The 18,582-nt window shown below is 42.0% G+C and overlaps 1 protein-coding gene across 2 annotated transcripts in view; it reads right to left on the bottom strand.

Annotated features, from left to right (window-relative positions):
* Nucleotides 1–18,582, bottom strand: part of YPEL2 (yippee like 2) — a 113,357-nt gene that overhangs the window by 60,087 nt on the left and 34,688 nt on the right. For both annotated transcript variants that reach the window (XM_073615274.1, XM_073615275.1), the window contains one exon: nt 6,663–6,984. In XM_073615274.1, coding sequence (XP_073471375.1) covers nt 6,663–6,779 — 117 coding nt within the window. In that variant the 5' untranslated portion in view covers nt 6,780–6,984. The remainder of the gene's footprint in view (nt 1–6,662; nt 6,985–18,582) is intronic.

Consider the following 18,582-nt stretch of genomic DNA (forward strand, 5'->3'; position numbering starts at 1 on the left):
ACAGCAATCCCATTCTCCCAGGTTAAAGACGAAGCAGACTCCCATCTTTGAATTTTACCTATAGACAATCCTATAATAAGGCTTACCTATAGGTAGTGTAAATATCTCCTAAATGTGCGCAGTTTAGGAGATATTTACATTACATGCAGCCGGTGACATCACTGGCGCATGGATTCTGAAGGAACGGCCACCCGTGCTGTTCCTTCAGGGCCTTGTGCCAGGACCAGCAGCTCCCACACACATGCACGGGAGTGACTTCATCACGCCTCCAGCCAGTCACAAAGACGGAGATAGAAGCTGTCTCCAGCAATGTGATGTCATCGCTGGAAGGCTTTGTTTTTTTAGGCAAGTTTTTTTAGGCAAGTTTCACATAATGTGCTAGTATGCTAGTATGCAATGCATACTAGCACATTATACCTTTGCTTTGCAGGTAAGCAAAAAATAAATAAGAAATGTCCAACCTTTTATACCCGCTTTAAAGGGGTTGTACAGTCATAAGGTTTTTTTTTTATCTTAATGTATTAAGATAAAAAGCCTTGTGTGTAGCAGCCCCCCTAATACTTACCTGAGCCCCATCACTGTCCAGCGATGTCCACGAGTGTCTCTGCCGTCTGAGACTCTCCCTCCCAACTGGCTGAAACACTGCATCGGCGCCACTGGTTCCCGCTGCTGTCAATCAAAGTCGGCTAGCCAATCAGGAGAGAGGGGGGCAGGACCGGGTTTCAGCTCCATGTCTGAATGGACACAGGGAGCTGGGACTCAGCTCAGGTGCCCCCATAGCAAGCTGCTTGTTGGGTACTGGGGGGGGGGGGGGGGCAAGAGCACCAAAGAGGGACCAATAGGAAAGCAACAGGAGAGAGGGGCCAGGAGCACCGAAGTGGGACCCGAGAAGAGGAGGATTGGGGCTGCTTTGTGCAGTGGCAAAACCACTGCACAGAGCAGGTGAGTATAACTTTTTTATTATTTTTATAGAAAAAAAAATAAAACGAGACTTTACAATCACTTTAAGTGCATGCATGCCAAGTCAATTTAGAAGAGATTTTTGATTGTTGTTATCTCTTTGTCAGGTAATACCTGTACTCCCCTTGATTTCCCTTCTTTTATCACCAAAAGGATGGTGCCACTTTTGTTTGGGCATCAGCAAAGGTCAACTTGGACAAAATGCTGGCCCATAGAAGGTACAATCATGCAAATCCTGCTACTGCTGCCTTATTTATTCTGCGTATGTACACAGATTAGGCCCTTCACCTTTTCACTTGCAAAGTTACAATATTACAGCCAGTGATCAAAGAGAAAAGGAGGAGACTGAGAAAATGCTTCCTTATGCCTGCAGCAGACCGATGAGATCATATCCCAGGATGCTCCCCCAGGCACACCTTGAGTTTGTGCCTAGGAACCAGCACATAATTGGAGCACAAGGATAGAATAATTACAAATGGGTACAGTATTTCTTTTAATATGATATTGTTATGGTTTGTTGGGCATGTTAGGAATGTGGGTCTGCTTTATGAACTTTTTTTTACTCAAAGCTGCAGCTTTTATTTACTGTATGCCACTCTCAAATGGAATAGCACACAAATGTAAGCATGGATTTGTTGAAGTTTTGTGTACGGTGACAAGACCTGCAAAGACGATCTGTAACAGAGTTGGAGTTTTCCTTACAAATACAGTATAGGCAAATGTTTCTTTGCTCAGAAATTTGAATTGCATTATCATGCAGATGAACATATCCTGCATTCAGGCATGATAATTTTGCAATTTTGCAACTGACTTGATGGATACAGTGCCTTGCAAAAGTATTCACCCCCCTTGGCTTTTTAGCTATTTTGTTACATTACAGCCTTTAGTTCAATGTTTTTTTAATCTGAATTATATGTGATGGATCAGAACACAATAGTCTAAGTTGGTGAAGTAAAATTAGAAAAATATATACATAAAACTATTTTTCAAAAATAAAAAATAATAATAAATAATTGGCATGTGCGTATGTATTCACCCCCTTTGTTATGAAGCCCATAAAAAGCTCGGGTGCAACCAATTTCCTTCAGATGTCACATAATTAGTGAAATGATGTCCACCTGTGTGTAATCTAAGTGTCACATGATCTGTCATTACATATACACACCTTTTTTGAAAGGCCCCAGAGGCTGCAACACCTAAGCAAGAGGCACCACTAACCAAACACTGCCATGAAGACCGAGGAACTCTCCAAACAAGTAAGGGACAATGTTGATGAGAAGTACAAGTCAGGGTTAGGTTATAAAAAAAAATATATCCAAATCTTTGATGATCCCTAGGAGCACCATCAAATTTATAAAAACCAAATGGAAAGAACATGGCACAACAGCAAACCTGCCAAGAGACGGCCGCACACCAAAACTCATGGACCAGGCAAGGAGGGCATTAATCAGAGAGGCAGCACAGAGACCTAAGTTAACCCTGGAGGAGCTGCAGAGTTCCGCAGCAGAGACTGGAGTATCTGTACATAGAACGACAATAAGCTGTACGCTCCATAGAGTTGGGGAAGGTGATCTGGTCTGATGAGACTAAAATTGAACTTTTTGGCCATCAAAGAAAAACGCTATGTCTGGTGCAAACACATCACATCCCCACAGTGAAACATGGTGGTGGCAGCATCATGCTGTGGGGATGTTTTTCAGCAGTCGGGACTGGGAAACTGGTCAGAGTTGAGGGAAAGATGGATGGTGCTAAATACAGGGATATTCTCGAGCAAAACCTGTACCACTCTGTGTGCGATTTGAGGCTAGGACGGAGGTTCACCTTCCAGCAGGACAATGACCCCAAACACACTGCTAAAACAACACTTGAGTGGTTTAAGGGGAAACATGTAAATGTGTTGGAATGGCCTACTCAAAGCCCAGACCTCAATCCAATAGAAAATCTGTGTCAGACTTAAAGATTGCTGTTCACAAGCGCAAACCATCCAACTTGAAGGAGCTGGGACAGTTTTGCAAGGAGGAATAGGCAAAAATCCCAAGCGGTAAGATGTGGTAAACTCATAGAGACTTATCCAAAGCGACTTGGAGCTGTGATAGCCGCAGAAGGTGGCTCTACAAAGTATTGACTTTAGGGGGGTGAATAGTTCTGCACATTTACTTTTTCTGTTATTTTGTCCTAGTTGTTGTCTGCTTCACAAAAAAAAAAAAAAACAAACATCTTCAAAGTTGTGTGCTTGTTCTGGTAATTAAATGATGCAAATCCTCAAACAATCCATGTTAATTCCAGGTTGTGAGGCAACAAAACATGAAAAATACCAAGGGGGTGAATACTTTTGCAGGGCACTGTATACAGCCTATATACTGAACAGCTCTAAATTCCATTCTAGGATATATCTTGAGCAAGCAAGGGGTTTGCTTGCCAAATCCCTGTGGATGGCAATTCTTTTATTTTTTGAAAAAAAAAAAGGAAGGATGGAGGACATGTGTCATATTCTCAGGATCAAGACACAACCCTCTATAGTTCTGTTTATAGAGGAAGCCTGCATAGAGCTTGAGGCACACAGTTTGAGCCTTGAGCCTTATATCTTTGGAGGCATACTGGCAGTACATTTACACAGTGGACTACATTATAGCAGGCTGACCCTCCCACTTCAGGTTGAGGAACTTGGTACAATGGCTGATCTCTGTATCTACAGAACAAAGGCAGGTTAGACTCTGCAAGGATATTTGCCACAATACTTGCAGCATTTATGAATGACCTTGAGGATTATTTGTTTTTCCATTCAACAAGAATGCACCAATGCTGCAGCATAGAGGGGAGGATAAAGGTTTGTTGTATTTTTATAAAACCCCAAACTCCTCCTTTATTGCATTTAATTTAATAAAAAATGTATGTGAATAGTGGTACCCAAATCTCATTTAATATGAGCCTGTTGTAAATCCCCTGTACAACAGAACTAAGGGGGGGGGGTCCAGCATTAGGACCCTATCACACTGTGAGCATACACATGTGCTGACAAGTAACATGTTGGCAGAAAGAGAAAAAAAAAAAAAAAAAGGGATCCTATTTCTTTAAAGCATGTTAAAACAGCACTGTGCTTGTGCTGTGTAATTTGTCCCATTGTATGATGCGACTGGTTCATACTGCCTGTTCCTGTGTCTCCCTGTGTGTGCTGACCACGGTATTCATGGCTGCTGATCCATGATACCGGGGTCAGTTTACGTGCCTCCGTCATCCCACTGTATTTAAAGTCTCTCCCCCTCCCTCTCTGCCTGTCAGTTGCTAGTCTGTAAGCCAGCTCCTCCCCACCGGCCACTGTTACAGTGATTACAATTACAGACAGCCCCTCTGTAATAACAAAATATACAGTGCAATGTCTTTGTTTTTTCTAAATCATGCAGCTAAATACCTTCTTTCACATCGCCGGTGTGCGGTCATGTGACCTCCCGCCTGACATCAGAGGGGAATCTCAGCCCCTCATGCTGTAGTCCTCAGATCAAGGAAGGAGATCGGTGGGCGGTCACGTGACCGCACACTGGCAACATGAAAGAAGGAATTTAGCTGCACGATTTAAGAAAACAAAAACACTGCACAGTATATCTTGTTATTAGAGAGGGGCTGCCAGTAATTGTAATAACTAACTTAACAACCACTAAATCTGCTGCTTTTCCTTTATTGCCCAGTCATAGGCTTAGGGTGGAGAGGTGATCAAATTGTATTGCTTAGCTGCAATATATATAAAAGTAAAATCACCAGACTAAGTGCAACTATCATTTTATACAGGAGTGGCTGCATTTTGACAGCTCCACTTGCTGTGTAATACATAGCGATTTTTGGCTGTCATTTTGACAGCCGATATTTGTGGGCAATAGTGGTAAGGAGAGTGGCAGCAGAGGGGAAGGAGCTGAATGTAGGAGATACTTTCTAGAAACTTTGTTTAGTTATTTTAAGATGTACCTACTAGGTTAAAAATCCTGACTGGATGTCAACATGGAGCTCCTTTTAACCTAGGCTGAGGCTGTATAAGGGTCCTACAAGTCAAGATAAATCTATGCCTCCTCCTGGCACTATGCCCATTCCTGTCATTCAACTGTCAAATATCAAAGCTTAAGCGCGCAGTAGAAGCTCCACATTTTCATAACTGAATGAAAGAAGGCAGCTCTTGGCAATGAAGGAGGGGGTTTATCTTGACTTAAATAGATGCTGGGGTTCATACAGCCCAAGATGCACCACAGGGATGGAGATGCCTTCACCACAGCACTCTTGTCATCTTAGGCTGTTATTAGGATTGGTTAGGATCACTTTGAACAGAAAGTTTAACACCTCCAGTTTAATAATATATCTTAGGTCAATTATAGAAACATAATTTCTGGTAAGTTTATAACGAGAAACCCCCAAAAAATGTAGTGCACTATGAATGAATGTATGTGACGGTTGAATGAGGTAGTATAGACTGAAACGATAACAACTGAAATGTACATCTATATGTTAATTCCATCTTAAAGCAAACTCATATCTGCATATTGCATGCGTGTCCTGTTCAGGTGTTGCCAGAGAAAGTTATGGGTAAGCTGCAAAAAGCCAATAGTATCTACCAGAACAATGAGAAACCAGGTAATATATTCTAGTGTTATAGTTTACACAGACTGTCAGGTTTACTATAAAAATGTATTGTTCTTTTTTTAAGATTTAAATTTAAATAAGACAGAACTGTGATTTATAAAAACAAACTTCCATCTCCGTGACTTTCTACCACCAGTGACCCAGACCTTTTAGAAATCTTAGCCAAGGGAAAGAATTTTGGCCTAGACACTGACAGGGAAGATAAAGTAAGAGTAAGGCTATGTTTCCACTAGTGCGTCCCCAAAGTCGCGCGATTTTGTCGCGATTTTACCGCGACTTTTTACCGCGATTTGAAGCAATGCCTGTATCTATGGACCTCAAGTCGCATCAAAGTGGGACCAAAGTAGTGCAGGGACTACTTTGAAGTCGCTGCGACTTGAAGTCGCACAGATATGAACGGTACTCATTGGAAATCATGGGAAACAATTTGTCATGCGACTTTTCAGTCCCAAGTCGCATGAAAAGTCGCACTAGTGGAAACAGAGCCTTAGCCAGTAAGTTGGCAAAATAAAGACGTGTGCCTTCTAGTAGTATGCATGTGAGGAATTCTCAGGTTTTAGAGAATTCAGAGGTTGAATGTGGACAATTTTTGACTCAAGACAGTCTGGAGACAACCAGATAAGAATCCAACTTTGAAACAAAGCCAAGCTACCTGTTACTTTTCTGAGTTTCTGCTACACCTAGAAAACAAATATAAATGTACAAAAAGAATAGGAATTTCTGTGAAAGTTCTTGTATTTTCATTTGTATGGTTTGCTGCTAAAAGAACACTTCGTAGGTAAGGTTTTCTACCTCTCAAAGCGGAACTAAACCCCCCTATCGTTTTCAGCCAAGGAAGCGGCCATCTTAGCCTCTGTTTGATCTTCAACTGCCATGATAATGCACGTATGACATCAGTCATTTGATGGTTTACCAGTTTGGCCAAGAGCACAACCAATGTGACAGCTATATTGGAATTTTTGAACCTGTTAAATTGATGGGTTTAGTTCTGCTTTAATTTCTCTATAAGCATCTAGGACTACAAACAAAAGGAGAAAACAATAGTTTTAGCTTGGAAGTTGAAAAGTAGGGCATCTTACCTTTGAAATGAGCTCATCGTGATTTGCAAGATGAGCTCTGCAATGGATGCAACTGTACGTTCTGTGGCAAGAGGGGAGGTATGCCTGAAATGTTTTGGACCTTGTCATTTTCACCATTGGGGCCACTGAGCGCTGAGTAAATTCTGGAGTGGCCCACGAGGCGCTACCGCAGGACGGGTCGCACGGGAAACACCGGAACACGCAGGTAAAGGCCGTGGTTTGGCAGGTTATGGGTGTGGGGGCAGGCTCCACACACTGAAGAATACACTAATGTTTGATACAGTGCCTCCAGATCCAGTGCCTCCAGATCCAGTGCAATCACCTGAAAAAAATAAAAAAAAAAAAATAAAATGGATTTTAGATAAAAGGTTCAAAAGGTATCAAAACATCATTTGTGGGGCTACAATATATTTTCACAATTATCATTATTAGTAAACAGTATATACAGCACTAACATATACATAGAGACCAGTGTACAATTCACATGGCTCAGTGGAGTTTATATTTTCATGTTACCAATCTCAGTCTTGAAAACACAAAGGTTAATCTCATAGCTATATTAAAAGCCAAAACCCAGGGAGTGACAGGTAGCCCCCATCTACATCCTCTCACATGCAAAAGGGGGGGTCAACACTAGTAGGGTCAGGCAGGTGATGTGTGGGAATCGAGTGGAGCATACGGGGTGCATGGTATTGTGTGCCGATATTGGGGTTCATGGTGACATGCTGAGTGTGTTGCATTTGATGGTGTGTTGGCGTGAATGGTAGACTGCCCCCTCTATACTGTACACTGTGCTCACATGAAATACTCCAGACTGCTTCAAATTCAGTATAATGTACAATATGCAACACACCACCATTAACCACTAATCATGGCAGTATTTATAAATAGACAGAATCTATTTGTATCAACAGGCACATGTTTGCTAATTAAGGTCTAAAGCAAATAAATAATCAACTAATACTTTTGAAGGGCAAAAAAAAAAACAAAAAAAACACCAGAGTCCTGAGAAAATATATGCAAACACAGACTTTATACCGTGGACCAAGACTTGTGGCTAGCAATGCTAACCACAAAACCAAACTACTCTGTTTATTAAGGCTCTGAAATTATATTTACTATTTAATAGTTATGAAACCCCTAAAAAAAAAAAAAAAAAAAAAAAAAAAAGCAGGCATTATGGCAGAATCTATTCTAAAGTCTGGAATGCTTCATCAACAGAGGAAGACATCTAAAAATAATGCCGCGTACACACGGTCGGACTTTTCGTCTACAAAAGTCCGATGGACGAAATACGGCTGACAATCCGATCGTGTGTGGGCTTTCCCGGACTTTCAGCGGACTTTTCCAGCCGCAAATCTGACAGACTTTAGATTTGAAACATGCTTCAAATCTTTACGTCGTAACTACGCCGGACCCAGAAATCCGCTCGTCTGTATGCTAGACGGACAAAAACCCACGCTAGGGCAGCTATTGGCTACTGGCTATCAACTTCCTTATTTTAGTCCGGTGTACGTCATCACGTACAAATCCGTCGGACTTTTTTGTGTGATCGTATGTAGGCAAGTCCGTTCATTAGAAAGTCTGCCGCAAGTCCGCCAAAAGTCCATCGAAAGTCTGTCGGACAGGCTGTCGGACTTTTGTAGCCGAAAAGTCCGACCGTGTGTACGCGGCATAAGACTTCAAAAATGAAGACGATTTATGATCAAATTATGTTTTTGTGTGGGCCCCTCTTCTGTTATTTCCTGTCAAGTGTACGGTTGCCATTATATCAATTTTCTTCTAACGGTCTGGAAATCATTTAGGACACTGAAAACAAAAAGGATTCAGCAGATGGGTAAAAGCTGTCAATACATGTCAAAATTTACCTAAATATAATCTGTCATTTCTTGGCTTGTGTAGATTCTAAAAGCTGTCAGCAAAATTCAAACTGACAGAAGTAAAATGATTAACAGGCTTATAAGAAATGAAGACCTCTGAGGGAAACGTCTAGGCCTAGAGAGAAGTATTCATACACATAAACAAGGCTAATTTTTGGATAGCAGTCCAAGCAAATGATAAACAGCCTCTCCCTGGCCTAAAATAGCTCATTACACTGCACTTAAACTTTTGTACTGTACTAATGTGGCGCAGCACATTATAGGTATGTTTTTACCCCTGTGGAAGAAGGTTTTCCTGGACACCACAACACAGAGCAACAACTGCATCTAAACCTGAAAACGCACTGTGATGGTGTGAATGGGTCCTAAACTATACTACTATCTCACCATCACCTATCTTGCTGTTAGCTGCCACAATCAGAACTTCCTGATGATGGCCCTATGATTGGTTGAAACGCGTTGAGGTTTTACCGCGTCATCGCGACATACTTCCGCCCATATGAACACCCGGGAATAGAGCCAAACGCCAAGAGCGGTGTTATCCATGAGTGGGCCGATTACGCCATAACATAATCACCTGCTATACACGCCGGCTGCCAGGACGTTAAGCACCTTGAATGCGAGTGGAAATTTTATATTGTTTTTAACAAAATAAATAGTTTATAACAGCACTGCACAATGAGGATTTCTGTCATTTCCATCCATCTATATGAGACATGAGCCAACAGACTTCTACAGGGGTATCCCCACACGCTTTAATGACCACCACTAGAGATAGGTGGTCAACTCCTAGGGGTGAGTGCACATCCATGTGGGGCACCCAGTCTGAGCACATCTGCACACGGATACGTTACTAGGCACGAGCACCTTATATCATCACTTATTGGGATTGTATAAGATATATATGTGTGTATCAATTTATCTAACACTAAGCGCAATAAATTGTTTTATATAGCTGCCACAATCAAGCTATTTTTGCACGATTTTCCATTAAAAAAAAAAAAAAACACCACTACACAATACAATACAACACAACACAAGTAATTTGTTGCTATTTTTTCTTCTAATTTTAGGAATACAAATTGAAATCATAATATCTAAATTGACGTAATCATGGTCTTTAGGCCCAGTTATTATAATTAATTACTTATTATAACTTGTTATATATGCAGTTTCTGACGTGCTCTGTCCAGTTTGGCACTGAGCACCACTGCAGAATGCATTTTGCACTGAACATAAATGCAGAGCGGAGTTTTGCACGGAATACCAAGGCGATGCAAGTTTTGCAATAACCACATTAATACAAGCCTGTATACACTCGTTACCAGGCAATTTCCAGTTTTTAGGGCTGTGATAGTCTGGCTAACAGTTACTCAGTCATGCAACACTGGACCCAGACAGAGCTTTCTTTTGGTGCTATTTAATAACTACTAGGTTTTTAATCTTTCCGGAATATAAGCAAACAAAACAAAAAATGTAGGTTTGCTTACATTTACCTATAAGAAAGATCCTACAATCATTGGTGGTCAGTGGTGATGTAAAACCCCCTTTCCAACTTAAACAAAAAAAAACAATCTCATATTTTATTGGTGGTCAGTGGCACTTAAAAAAAAAAATCCCATCATCAGAGGTGGTATGACCCCCACCTTCACCTTTTATCTGCCAGTCCTCCTTCTTGCTATGTTTACAAACGTCTTTTTACAACAGGGGAAGGGAACCTTTCTTTGCTGTGAAGGGATGAATGTTTGTAAACACTACTACTGTGATGGCGGTTATTGGTTCACAGAAATGACTAGGTACAGAGTCACTCTGATTGGCACTGCACATCATGACTATGAGCTGTCCAATGACTTTCACGATAACACTGGCCAACCAAGTGCATTTTATGAAGTTTATGAATGACACTCTAGAAATATCCCAGTTTACAACAAAAACAACTCAACCTCGTTCCATGGTGCAGAGTCCAAACTACAAGCTAAACCAAAATCCCTGACCCATGGAGTTCCAGTTCCCAAGAAAACACAAAACAAAATGTTTGCGACAAAATGCGAGAAAATGGTAACAGTCAATTTCATTAATTGTTCAAGTTCACACTATATCAGTTATTAAATATCTAATGGTGGATTAGACTCATAAAATATATTATAAATATTATATATTTATTATACACATTACATGTACACACACACACACACACAAGCCGTATCTCACAAAAGTGAGTACACCTCTCACATTTTTGTAAATATTTTATTATATCTTTTTATGTGACAACAACACTGAAGAAATTACACTTTGCTACAATGTAAAGTAGTGAGTGTACAGCTTGTATAACAGTGTAAATGTGTTGTCCCCTCAAAATAACTCAACACACAACCATTAAAATGTCTAAACCGCTGGTAACAAAAGTGAGTACACTCCCAAGTGAAAATGTCCAAATTGGGCCCAATTAGCCATTTTCCCTTCCCGATGTCATGTGAATCGTTAGTGTTACAAGGTCTCAGATGTGAATGGGGAACAGGTGTTTAAATTTGGTGTGATCGCTCTCACTCTCTCATACTGGTCACTGGAAGTTCAACATGGCACCTCATGGCAAAGAACTATATGAGGATCTGAAAAAAAAAAGAATTGTTGCTCTACATAAAGATGGCCTAGGCCAGTGATGGCGAACTTTGGCACTCCAGATGTTTTGGAACTACATTTACCATGATGCTCAACCACACTGTAGAGTGCAATAGCATCATGGCAAATGTAGTTCCAAAACCTCTGGGGTGCCAAGGTTTGCCATCACTGGCCTAGGCTATAAGAAGATTGCCAAGACCCTGAAACTAAAATGCAGCACGGTGGCCAAGACCATACAGCGGTTTAGCAGGACAGGTTCCACTCAGAACAGGCCTCGCCATGGTCGACCAAAGAAGGTGAGTGCACATGCTCAGCGTCATATCCAGAAGTTGTCTTAATAGACGTATGAGTGCTGCCAGCATTGCTGGAGAGGTTGAAGAGGTGGGGGTCAGCCTGTCAGTGCTCAGACCATACGCCGCACACTACATCAAATTGGTCTGCATGGCTGTTGTCCCAGAAGGAAGCCTCTTCTAAAGATGATACACAAGAAAGCCTGCAGTTTGCTGAAGACAAACAGACTAAGGACATGGATTACTGGAACCATGTCCTGTGGTCTGATGAGATCAAGGTAAACTTATTTGGTTCAGATGGTGTCAAGGGTATGTGGCGGCAAACAGGTGAGGCGTACAAAGACAAGTGTGTCTAGCCTACAGTCAAGCACGGTGGTGGGAGTGCCATGGTCTGGGGCTGCATGAGTGCTGCGGACACTGGGGAGCTACAGTTCATTGAGGGAAACATGAATGCCAACATGTAAATGGCACAATTAGCCATTTTCCCTCCCTGATGTCATGTGACTCCTTAGTGTTACAAGGTCTCAGGTGTGAATGGGGAGCAGGTGCGTTGTGTTATTTTGGTGTTATCGCTCTCTCTCTCTCATGCTGGTCACTGGAAGTTCAACATGGCACCTCATGGCAAAGAACTCCCTGAGGATCTGAAAAAAAGATCCTGAAACTGAGCTGCCAAGACCATACAGCAGTTTAACAGGACAGGTTCCACTCAGAACAGGCCTCACCACGATCGTCCAAATAAGTTGAATGCACGTGCTCAGCATCATATCCAGAGGTTGTCTTTGGGAAATAGACGTATCAGTGCTGCCAGAATTGCTGCAGAGGTTGAAGGGGTGGGGGGAAGGTCAGCCTGTCAGTGCTCAGACCATACACCGCACACTGCATCAAATTGGTCTGCATGGCTGTCATCCCAGAAGGAAGCCTCTTCTAAAGATGATGCACAAGAAAGCCTGCAAACAGTTTGCTGAAGACAAGCAGACTAAGGATATAGATTGTGAAAAATATATGTGTGGTGAACCGCTCTCCCTATCGGTTAATACCTTAATATAAAGTGCAAATAGTGCAAAGAAAGCTGTATAAGCACCGAATTCACTCCAATGGAAGACTGGTCATACGATCAATCATAAGTGTACATGAAACTGTGATCAAATACATATCGTCATCAACTTAATAAGAAATCAACATTTAAAAAAAAAACAAAAAAACAAAAAACACAATCAATAGTGTCCAAATAACCAATATAATTCAAGTTCAAAAAGGCTCAAATATTTTCCAGTAAGAAGAGGTGACTGTAGGAATCCTCCAACACCAAGCACTTAGCCTACTCACCAGATGAAGATGATCCCTATTATGGAGATCATATCAACTTTGGAAGATTGGAATATATCCGAAGATTCGCCTCGGCAAGCCCTGTATTACCTCCGGTGAATTTTCCAAAAGAAATGGCCACACGCATCCAGGTCAGACATGAAATAAGGAACAAATCTCCCGTGGTGAATTAAGTCATAAAAAAGGGGGTTTATTTAATAAAATAACATTTATTAAATAACACCCCTTTGGAAAATAATGGTAGCCACACAAAATATTGACACTTTGGGTCCATTTTGGACATTTTCACTTAGGGGTGTACTCACTTTTGTTGCCAGCGGTTTAGACATTAATGGCTGTGTGTTGAGTTATTTTGAGGGGACAGCAAATTTACACTGTTATACAATCTGTACACTCACTGCTTTACATTGTAGGAAAGTGTAATTTCTTCAGTGTTGTCACATGAAAAGATATAATAAAATATTTACAAAAATGTGAGGGGTGTACTCACTTTTGTGAGATAATATATATTATATAATGGGCAAAGTACTAGAAAATCTGTGCACTAAAAAGGTGTCCTAAATATATTAACGTGGAATTAAATATAAAAATACTGCACTATACACAAAAAACAATAGCAGCCAGCACTACAATCTTAACAAAAATTGTGTGAATGAATAAAGTGAAAACAGTGCAGCGCTAAGAATCAAATGTTCAGTATTGACATAGCAAAATACTGTGATATACAAAATACATTGTGAATAGCATATACAAAAAACTCTAATGCCCTGTACACGCGGTCGGACATTGATCGGACATTTGGACAACAAAATCCATGGATTTTTTCCGACGGATGTTGGCTCAAACTTGTCTTGCATACACACGGTCACACAAAGTTGTTGGAAAATCCGATCGTTCTAAACGCGGTGACGTAAAACACGTACGTTGGGACTATAAACGGGGCAGTAGCCAATAGCTTTCATCTCTTTATTTATTCTGAGCATGCGTGGCACTTTGTGGGTCGGATTTGTGTACACACGATCGGAATTTCCGACAATGGATTTTGTTGTCGGAAAATTTTATAGCAAGCTCTCAAATTGTCGGAAATGTCGGAAATTCCGATGGAAAATGTGTGATGGAGCCCACACATGGTCGGAATTTCCGACAACAAGGTCCTATCACACATTTTCCATCAGAAAATCCGACTGTGTGTACAGGGCATAAGGGCCAGTTCACACCATAGAAACGCAGTCTGGATGCGTTGCAGATGCTTTTCTGCATGCGCGTTTTTGATGCGTTTTGGTGCATTCCAGTGCACCCCCCCATCTTTTTTTCTTATCCTTAAGGACATGTGTGTTCCAGTGCGTTTTTGATGTGTTTTACAGCGTTCCAGTACAGTCCAGTGCAGGTAAAATACAACATGTTCTACTTTTTTCTCTGGAACTGGAACGCACTGGAACTGCAAGCACTGGTGTGAACTATGCCACTGAAAACCATATAACCTACTTTCCAGTAAACCTACTTTGCAGAAAAAAAATGCACTGGACTGCATGTGGTGTGAACTGGCCCTAACACCATCATCTGATTGATAGTGTCTCTAAATAAAGTGCACTGTGCAAACTGTAAATCAACATTGGTAGTATAGTCCCATTGGTGATTAAAACATTAATCCATTAGTATATATTGATGGGAAGGAATCCAGGAGTGTAGGAGTAAGAGCACTTTCACACTGGGGCGGGGGGCGTCAGCGGTAAAGCGCTGCTATATTAAGTGGCGCTTTACCGTCGTTTTAGCGGTGCTTTTGGCCACTAGTGGGGCCTTTTTAACCCCCGCTAGTGGGCGAAAAAGGTAGCGCCGATGCTTTGCGGGTGCTATCAAACCTTTTTTGGCTACTAGCGCTGGCCATTGATTTCAAAGCCAGGGGCGATTTAGGAGTGGTGTATTCACCGCAACGCCGCAAAGATGCCACTTGCAGGATGGGAAAAAAAGTACAGCTCCAGTGTGAAAGCACAGGCGCTATTTTTATCCATTTAGCGCCTGAAAAAATGCCTCAGTATGAAAGTAGCCTGGAGGAGTCACCACCGTGTGTGCATCCACCACCCAGGGGAGAAGATTAAATAGCAGGTAGAATCAATCGGGCAAAGACTTCAACTGAGTCCACATCCATGCACTGCGCAATAATAATTAAACAAACCTGTATACAACATAATGACATGTGGCCATCAGTGGTGTATTCAGGTTTTGTGCTGCCCTAGGCCTAACTAAACTCGAGCACCCCTTAATTTAAATATGACCCACCCCTTCCTGCTAAGGCCACACCCCTTTCTGTTTAAGACCTGCCCTGTCATCTGTAAACCACACCCCTTCCCCTTTATTTATTTATTTATTTATTTCAGGTACTTATATAGCGCCGTCAATTTACGCAGCGCTTTACATATATATTATACATTCACATCAGTCCCTACCCTCAAGGAGCTTACAATCTAAGGTCCCTAACTCACATTCATACATACTAGGGACAATTTTGACAGGATCCAATTAACCTACCAGCATGTCTTTGGAGTGTGGGAGGAAACCGGAGTACCCGGAGGAAACCCACGCAGACACAGGGAGAACATGCAAACTCCAGGCAGGTAGTGTCGTGGTTGGGATTCGAACCAGCGACCCTTCTTACTGCTAGGCGAGAGTGCTACCACCACACCACTGTGCCGCCCATTTAGGCTCCACCTTTTTCTCCATTAAAAGTGGGTACCAAGTGCCTATTTGGAAGCTCCTTGAGGGTAGGGGCTGATGTGAATGTACAATGCAGGCCTCAAAATTTCAAGTCCTCAGCGACTAGCCAGGCCTTACGAGTTACTCGCCACCACTTGCCCCACCCAACCCCTACCCTGCCCCGCCCGTAAGTCCGATCTTAAATTATCTCATGAAATTATACTGTTAAATGTTTTATGCAGAATTAAGATCCAAAAATAAATATTAAACAACTTTAACAATATTAACAATATTAACATGAAGCATATTAGTGGCCACCAGCGCAGCCTCATCAGTCCCCACTAGCGCAGCCTCATCAGTCCCCACCAGCGCGGTCTCATCAACATCACAGCTTACTAGTTGTATATTAATTGCGTATGGATTATAGCACTGAGCACTTTTCAGTACATTAGTTTTCACTGAATATGCACTGTTTAATGAGTTTGCATTGATTTTAGCATGCATGGAACACTTTGCACATGCTGAAATCAATGCAAACTCATTAAACAGTGCATATTGAGTGAAAATTAATATACTGCAAAGTTTGTTTAATACATTTGCTGCACGGAACACTTTATTCATACCTGTCCTCAGGCTTCTCATCCAGGTCAGTGAAGCTCATCTCCATCATCTCCAGCAAGTCCTCCTCAGAAGGAGGGGGGTGCTCGGCGCTCTGCTCGTCCATGGATGATGATGATGCCACTCTGTCACTGCACTGTCACCCCGGGCCACCCTTCAGTCACCGCCGTTATCACCCCTGGCTGCCGTTCATTCATCATGCACTGACAGGACGAAGAGCCGAGCATGACAAACGTGCTTAGAAGAGCGCGCAGGAGGGCGTAGCCAGTCACTGGCCGCTCTATGGGGGCGCCTGTCCCTCTACCCTACCCAGTTAAGTACGTTCCATACAGTCCATAAGTGCCGCGCTACAGCAAGCCGCCAATTGAATATGTGAGTGAGTCAGGAGGGCTTTTTTTTCATGCGGGGGGTGGCTTTTTCTGGAGCTTGGCTCTATACAAGCCTCTGGGACATTGCCATCCTGATCCATATTCTCACATGCCCAGTCGAGGTTGCCTGAGATGGCTCAGCTGAAGAGGAGGAAGAAGAATTGCACCACTCGCTATCCAGAGCTTTGATATCACATGCCTGATTGATGCTACCTTCTGGTAAGTGTATTTAATCTTCTCCCCTGGGTGGTGGATGTACAGAACTTAGAACAGAAAATTACAGTGGGCCTCAAGTGTGGCGCCCCCTCCCCGCCCAACACTTCCCAAAGGCCGCACAATAGCAGTCCATTTTCATGCAATGAGGTGCACTGCTTCACGTTAGGTAGCCCATTCAAAAGGAATGGACTATAATGCACTGCAATGCCCAAACGTAACTCCAGTTACGTTTTTTTTTACATTACAATGCACACTGAAGAAGTTGGAGTACAATAACCCCCAGAATTGGTATCTGTGGACACAATAACCCCCATCATTGGTATCAGTGAGTGCAGTAAAAACCCTCAACATTGGTGTCAGCAGATGCAATATTATGTTCACAGCATGGATGTCTTATTTTCTTCTTATTCATTTTCTTGTTATGTCCACATACACTGTATATATACACACACACACACACACACACATTTTTTGTGGTATCATATTGAACACACAAATGCAATATAAGCTGTAAAGAAGAAAATACTGTCAGGGGTTTCCCAGGATCTTAAACGTTATCAAGGGTTCCTCCAGGGCAAAATAGTTAAAGGATGTTCTACTGGAAAGAAACCAGTTTAATTCTGAATTGTTGCTATGGGGACTATTTTTACTTTAGGCAAATTAACAGACGACCCTGATTTTATGCCATCTTTGGATTTACTGTGAGTAAAAGCCAGTTAACTAATAATAAGCTGTACAAATGTGTACTGTAGTCTGAACACTTCAATCAACATTACACTTTAATTTTTAAAGAATAAATTTCAGCTAGAGCCAATGTAACTATGTATATGCCATACCCGTGGATCCGCCTGGAAGCTTGAAATTAACGTAGTAGACACCGATATACTTCAGTGACCTCCACAACTTCCGAGTCCTGTGCCGAACGGCTGCTCTTCTGCACTGAAGGCACAGGGCGTCGCCAGCTCAGCATGGACGCCATTTAGAGATTGTTTTACATTTTCTCAATAAATGTAAAACAATTTTATGATTAAACGAGGTAGAGCGTGGTGGCAAAGCAAATGCAGGTGATGAACACCGCACCCCCCCCCCCAAACCCTGGCAAAAACCCACATCCTGAACTGATGTGAGAAGAAGGCCCTTTTCTCCTCAACATCAGGACAAAAAGGTACCCTTGCAAGGTACTCTCTCACTGGTGAAAGGGATATGGCCTGGTGTGGTTCAGAAAAAGGGGGGGGGGAGAGCACTCACTCGATGCCCCCCCTTTCCTACTCACTGAGGCCCCATGCTTAAATAAGGGTCTTATTAAAATTCATACAAGAACCCCAAGTGTTTTTTATTTAAATGTCCCATTAAATGGTTAAACTATTGTTTCCTGTAACTTCATGTGTACCGTTAAGGCATCCCCCAAGCATGTAATTTTAAGGAATTGTGTATGTTTAATTTTGCCCTTTAAGTTGCACTAAAAGACCCTGTCCACTTGAATGGCATTTCGAATTTTTCTTATTAAGGGCATTGCATCACGCATGCCAATCAGACTTTCTCCATGTTGGATGCTGGCCACATTGTATATGAAGTGCTGTTACCACTGAACCTATGTGAGTGCATATTTAGTTTAAGAAGTGCAATTTTAAAAAGGATTTCACACTGAGCTTATTTGTTTTTGAACACGTGATACCCCATTATATCTGGGAGTGGAACCTGTGGATATCTGGGGCATTGTGGAGGACCAGAGCCACAGGGAGATATTTACATAATGACGTTCTGGTAAGCTTTTAAGAAAAAACATTTTCACGGTGGAAGATTTCACAAGTGGAGCACTACATTTGATAGCTCAGTAAAGCCTTCTTAGACGTCACATGTCTCAATCCATGACATATCCTAAGAATTGTAGGGTTATTTCTCATTTCGGGAC

Source organism: Aquarana catesbeiana, linkage group LG02 (assembly GCF_042186555.1).
Source record: "Aquarana catesbeiana isolate 2022-GZ linkage group LG02, ASM4218655v1, whole genome shotgun sequence".
Classification (NCBI taxonomy): domain Eukaryota; kingdom Metazoa; phylum Chordata; class Amphibia; order Anura; family Ranidae; genus Aquarana; species Aquarana catesbeiana.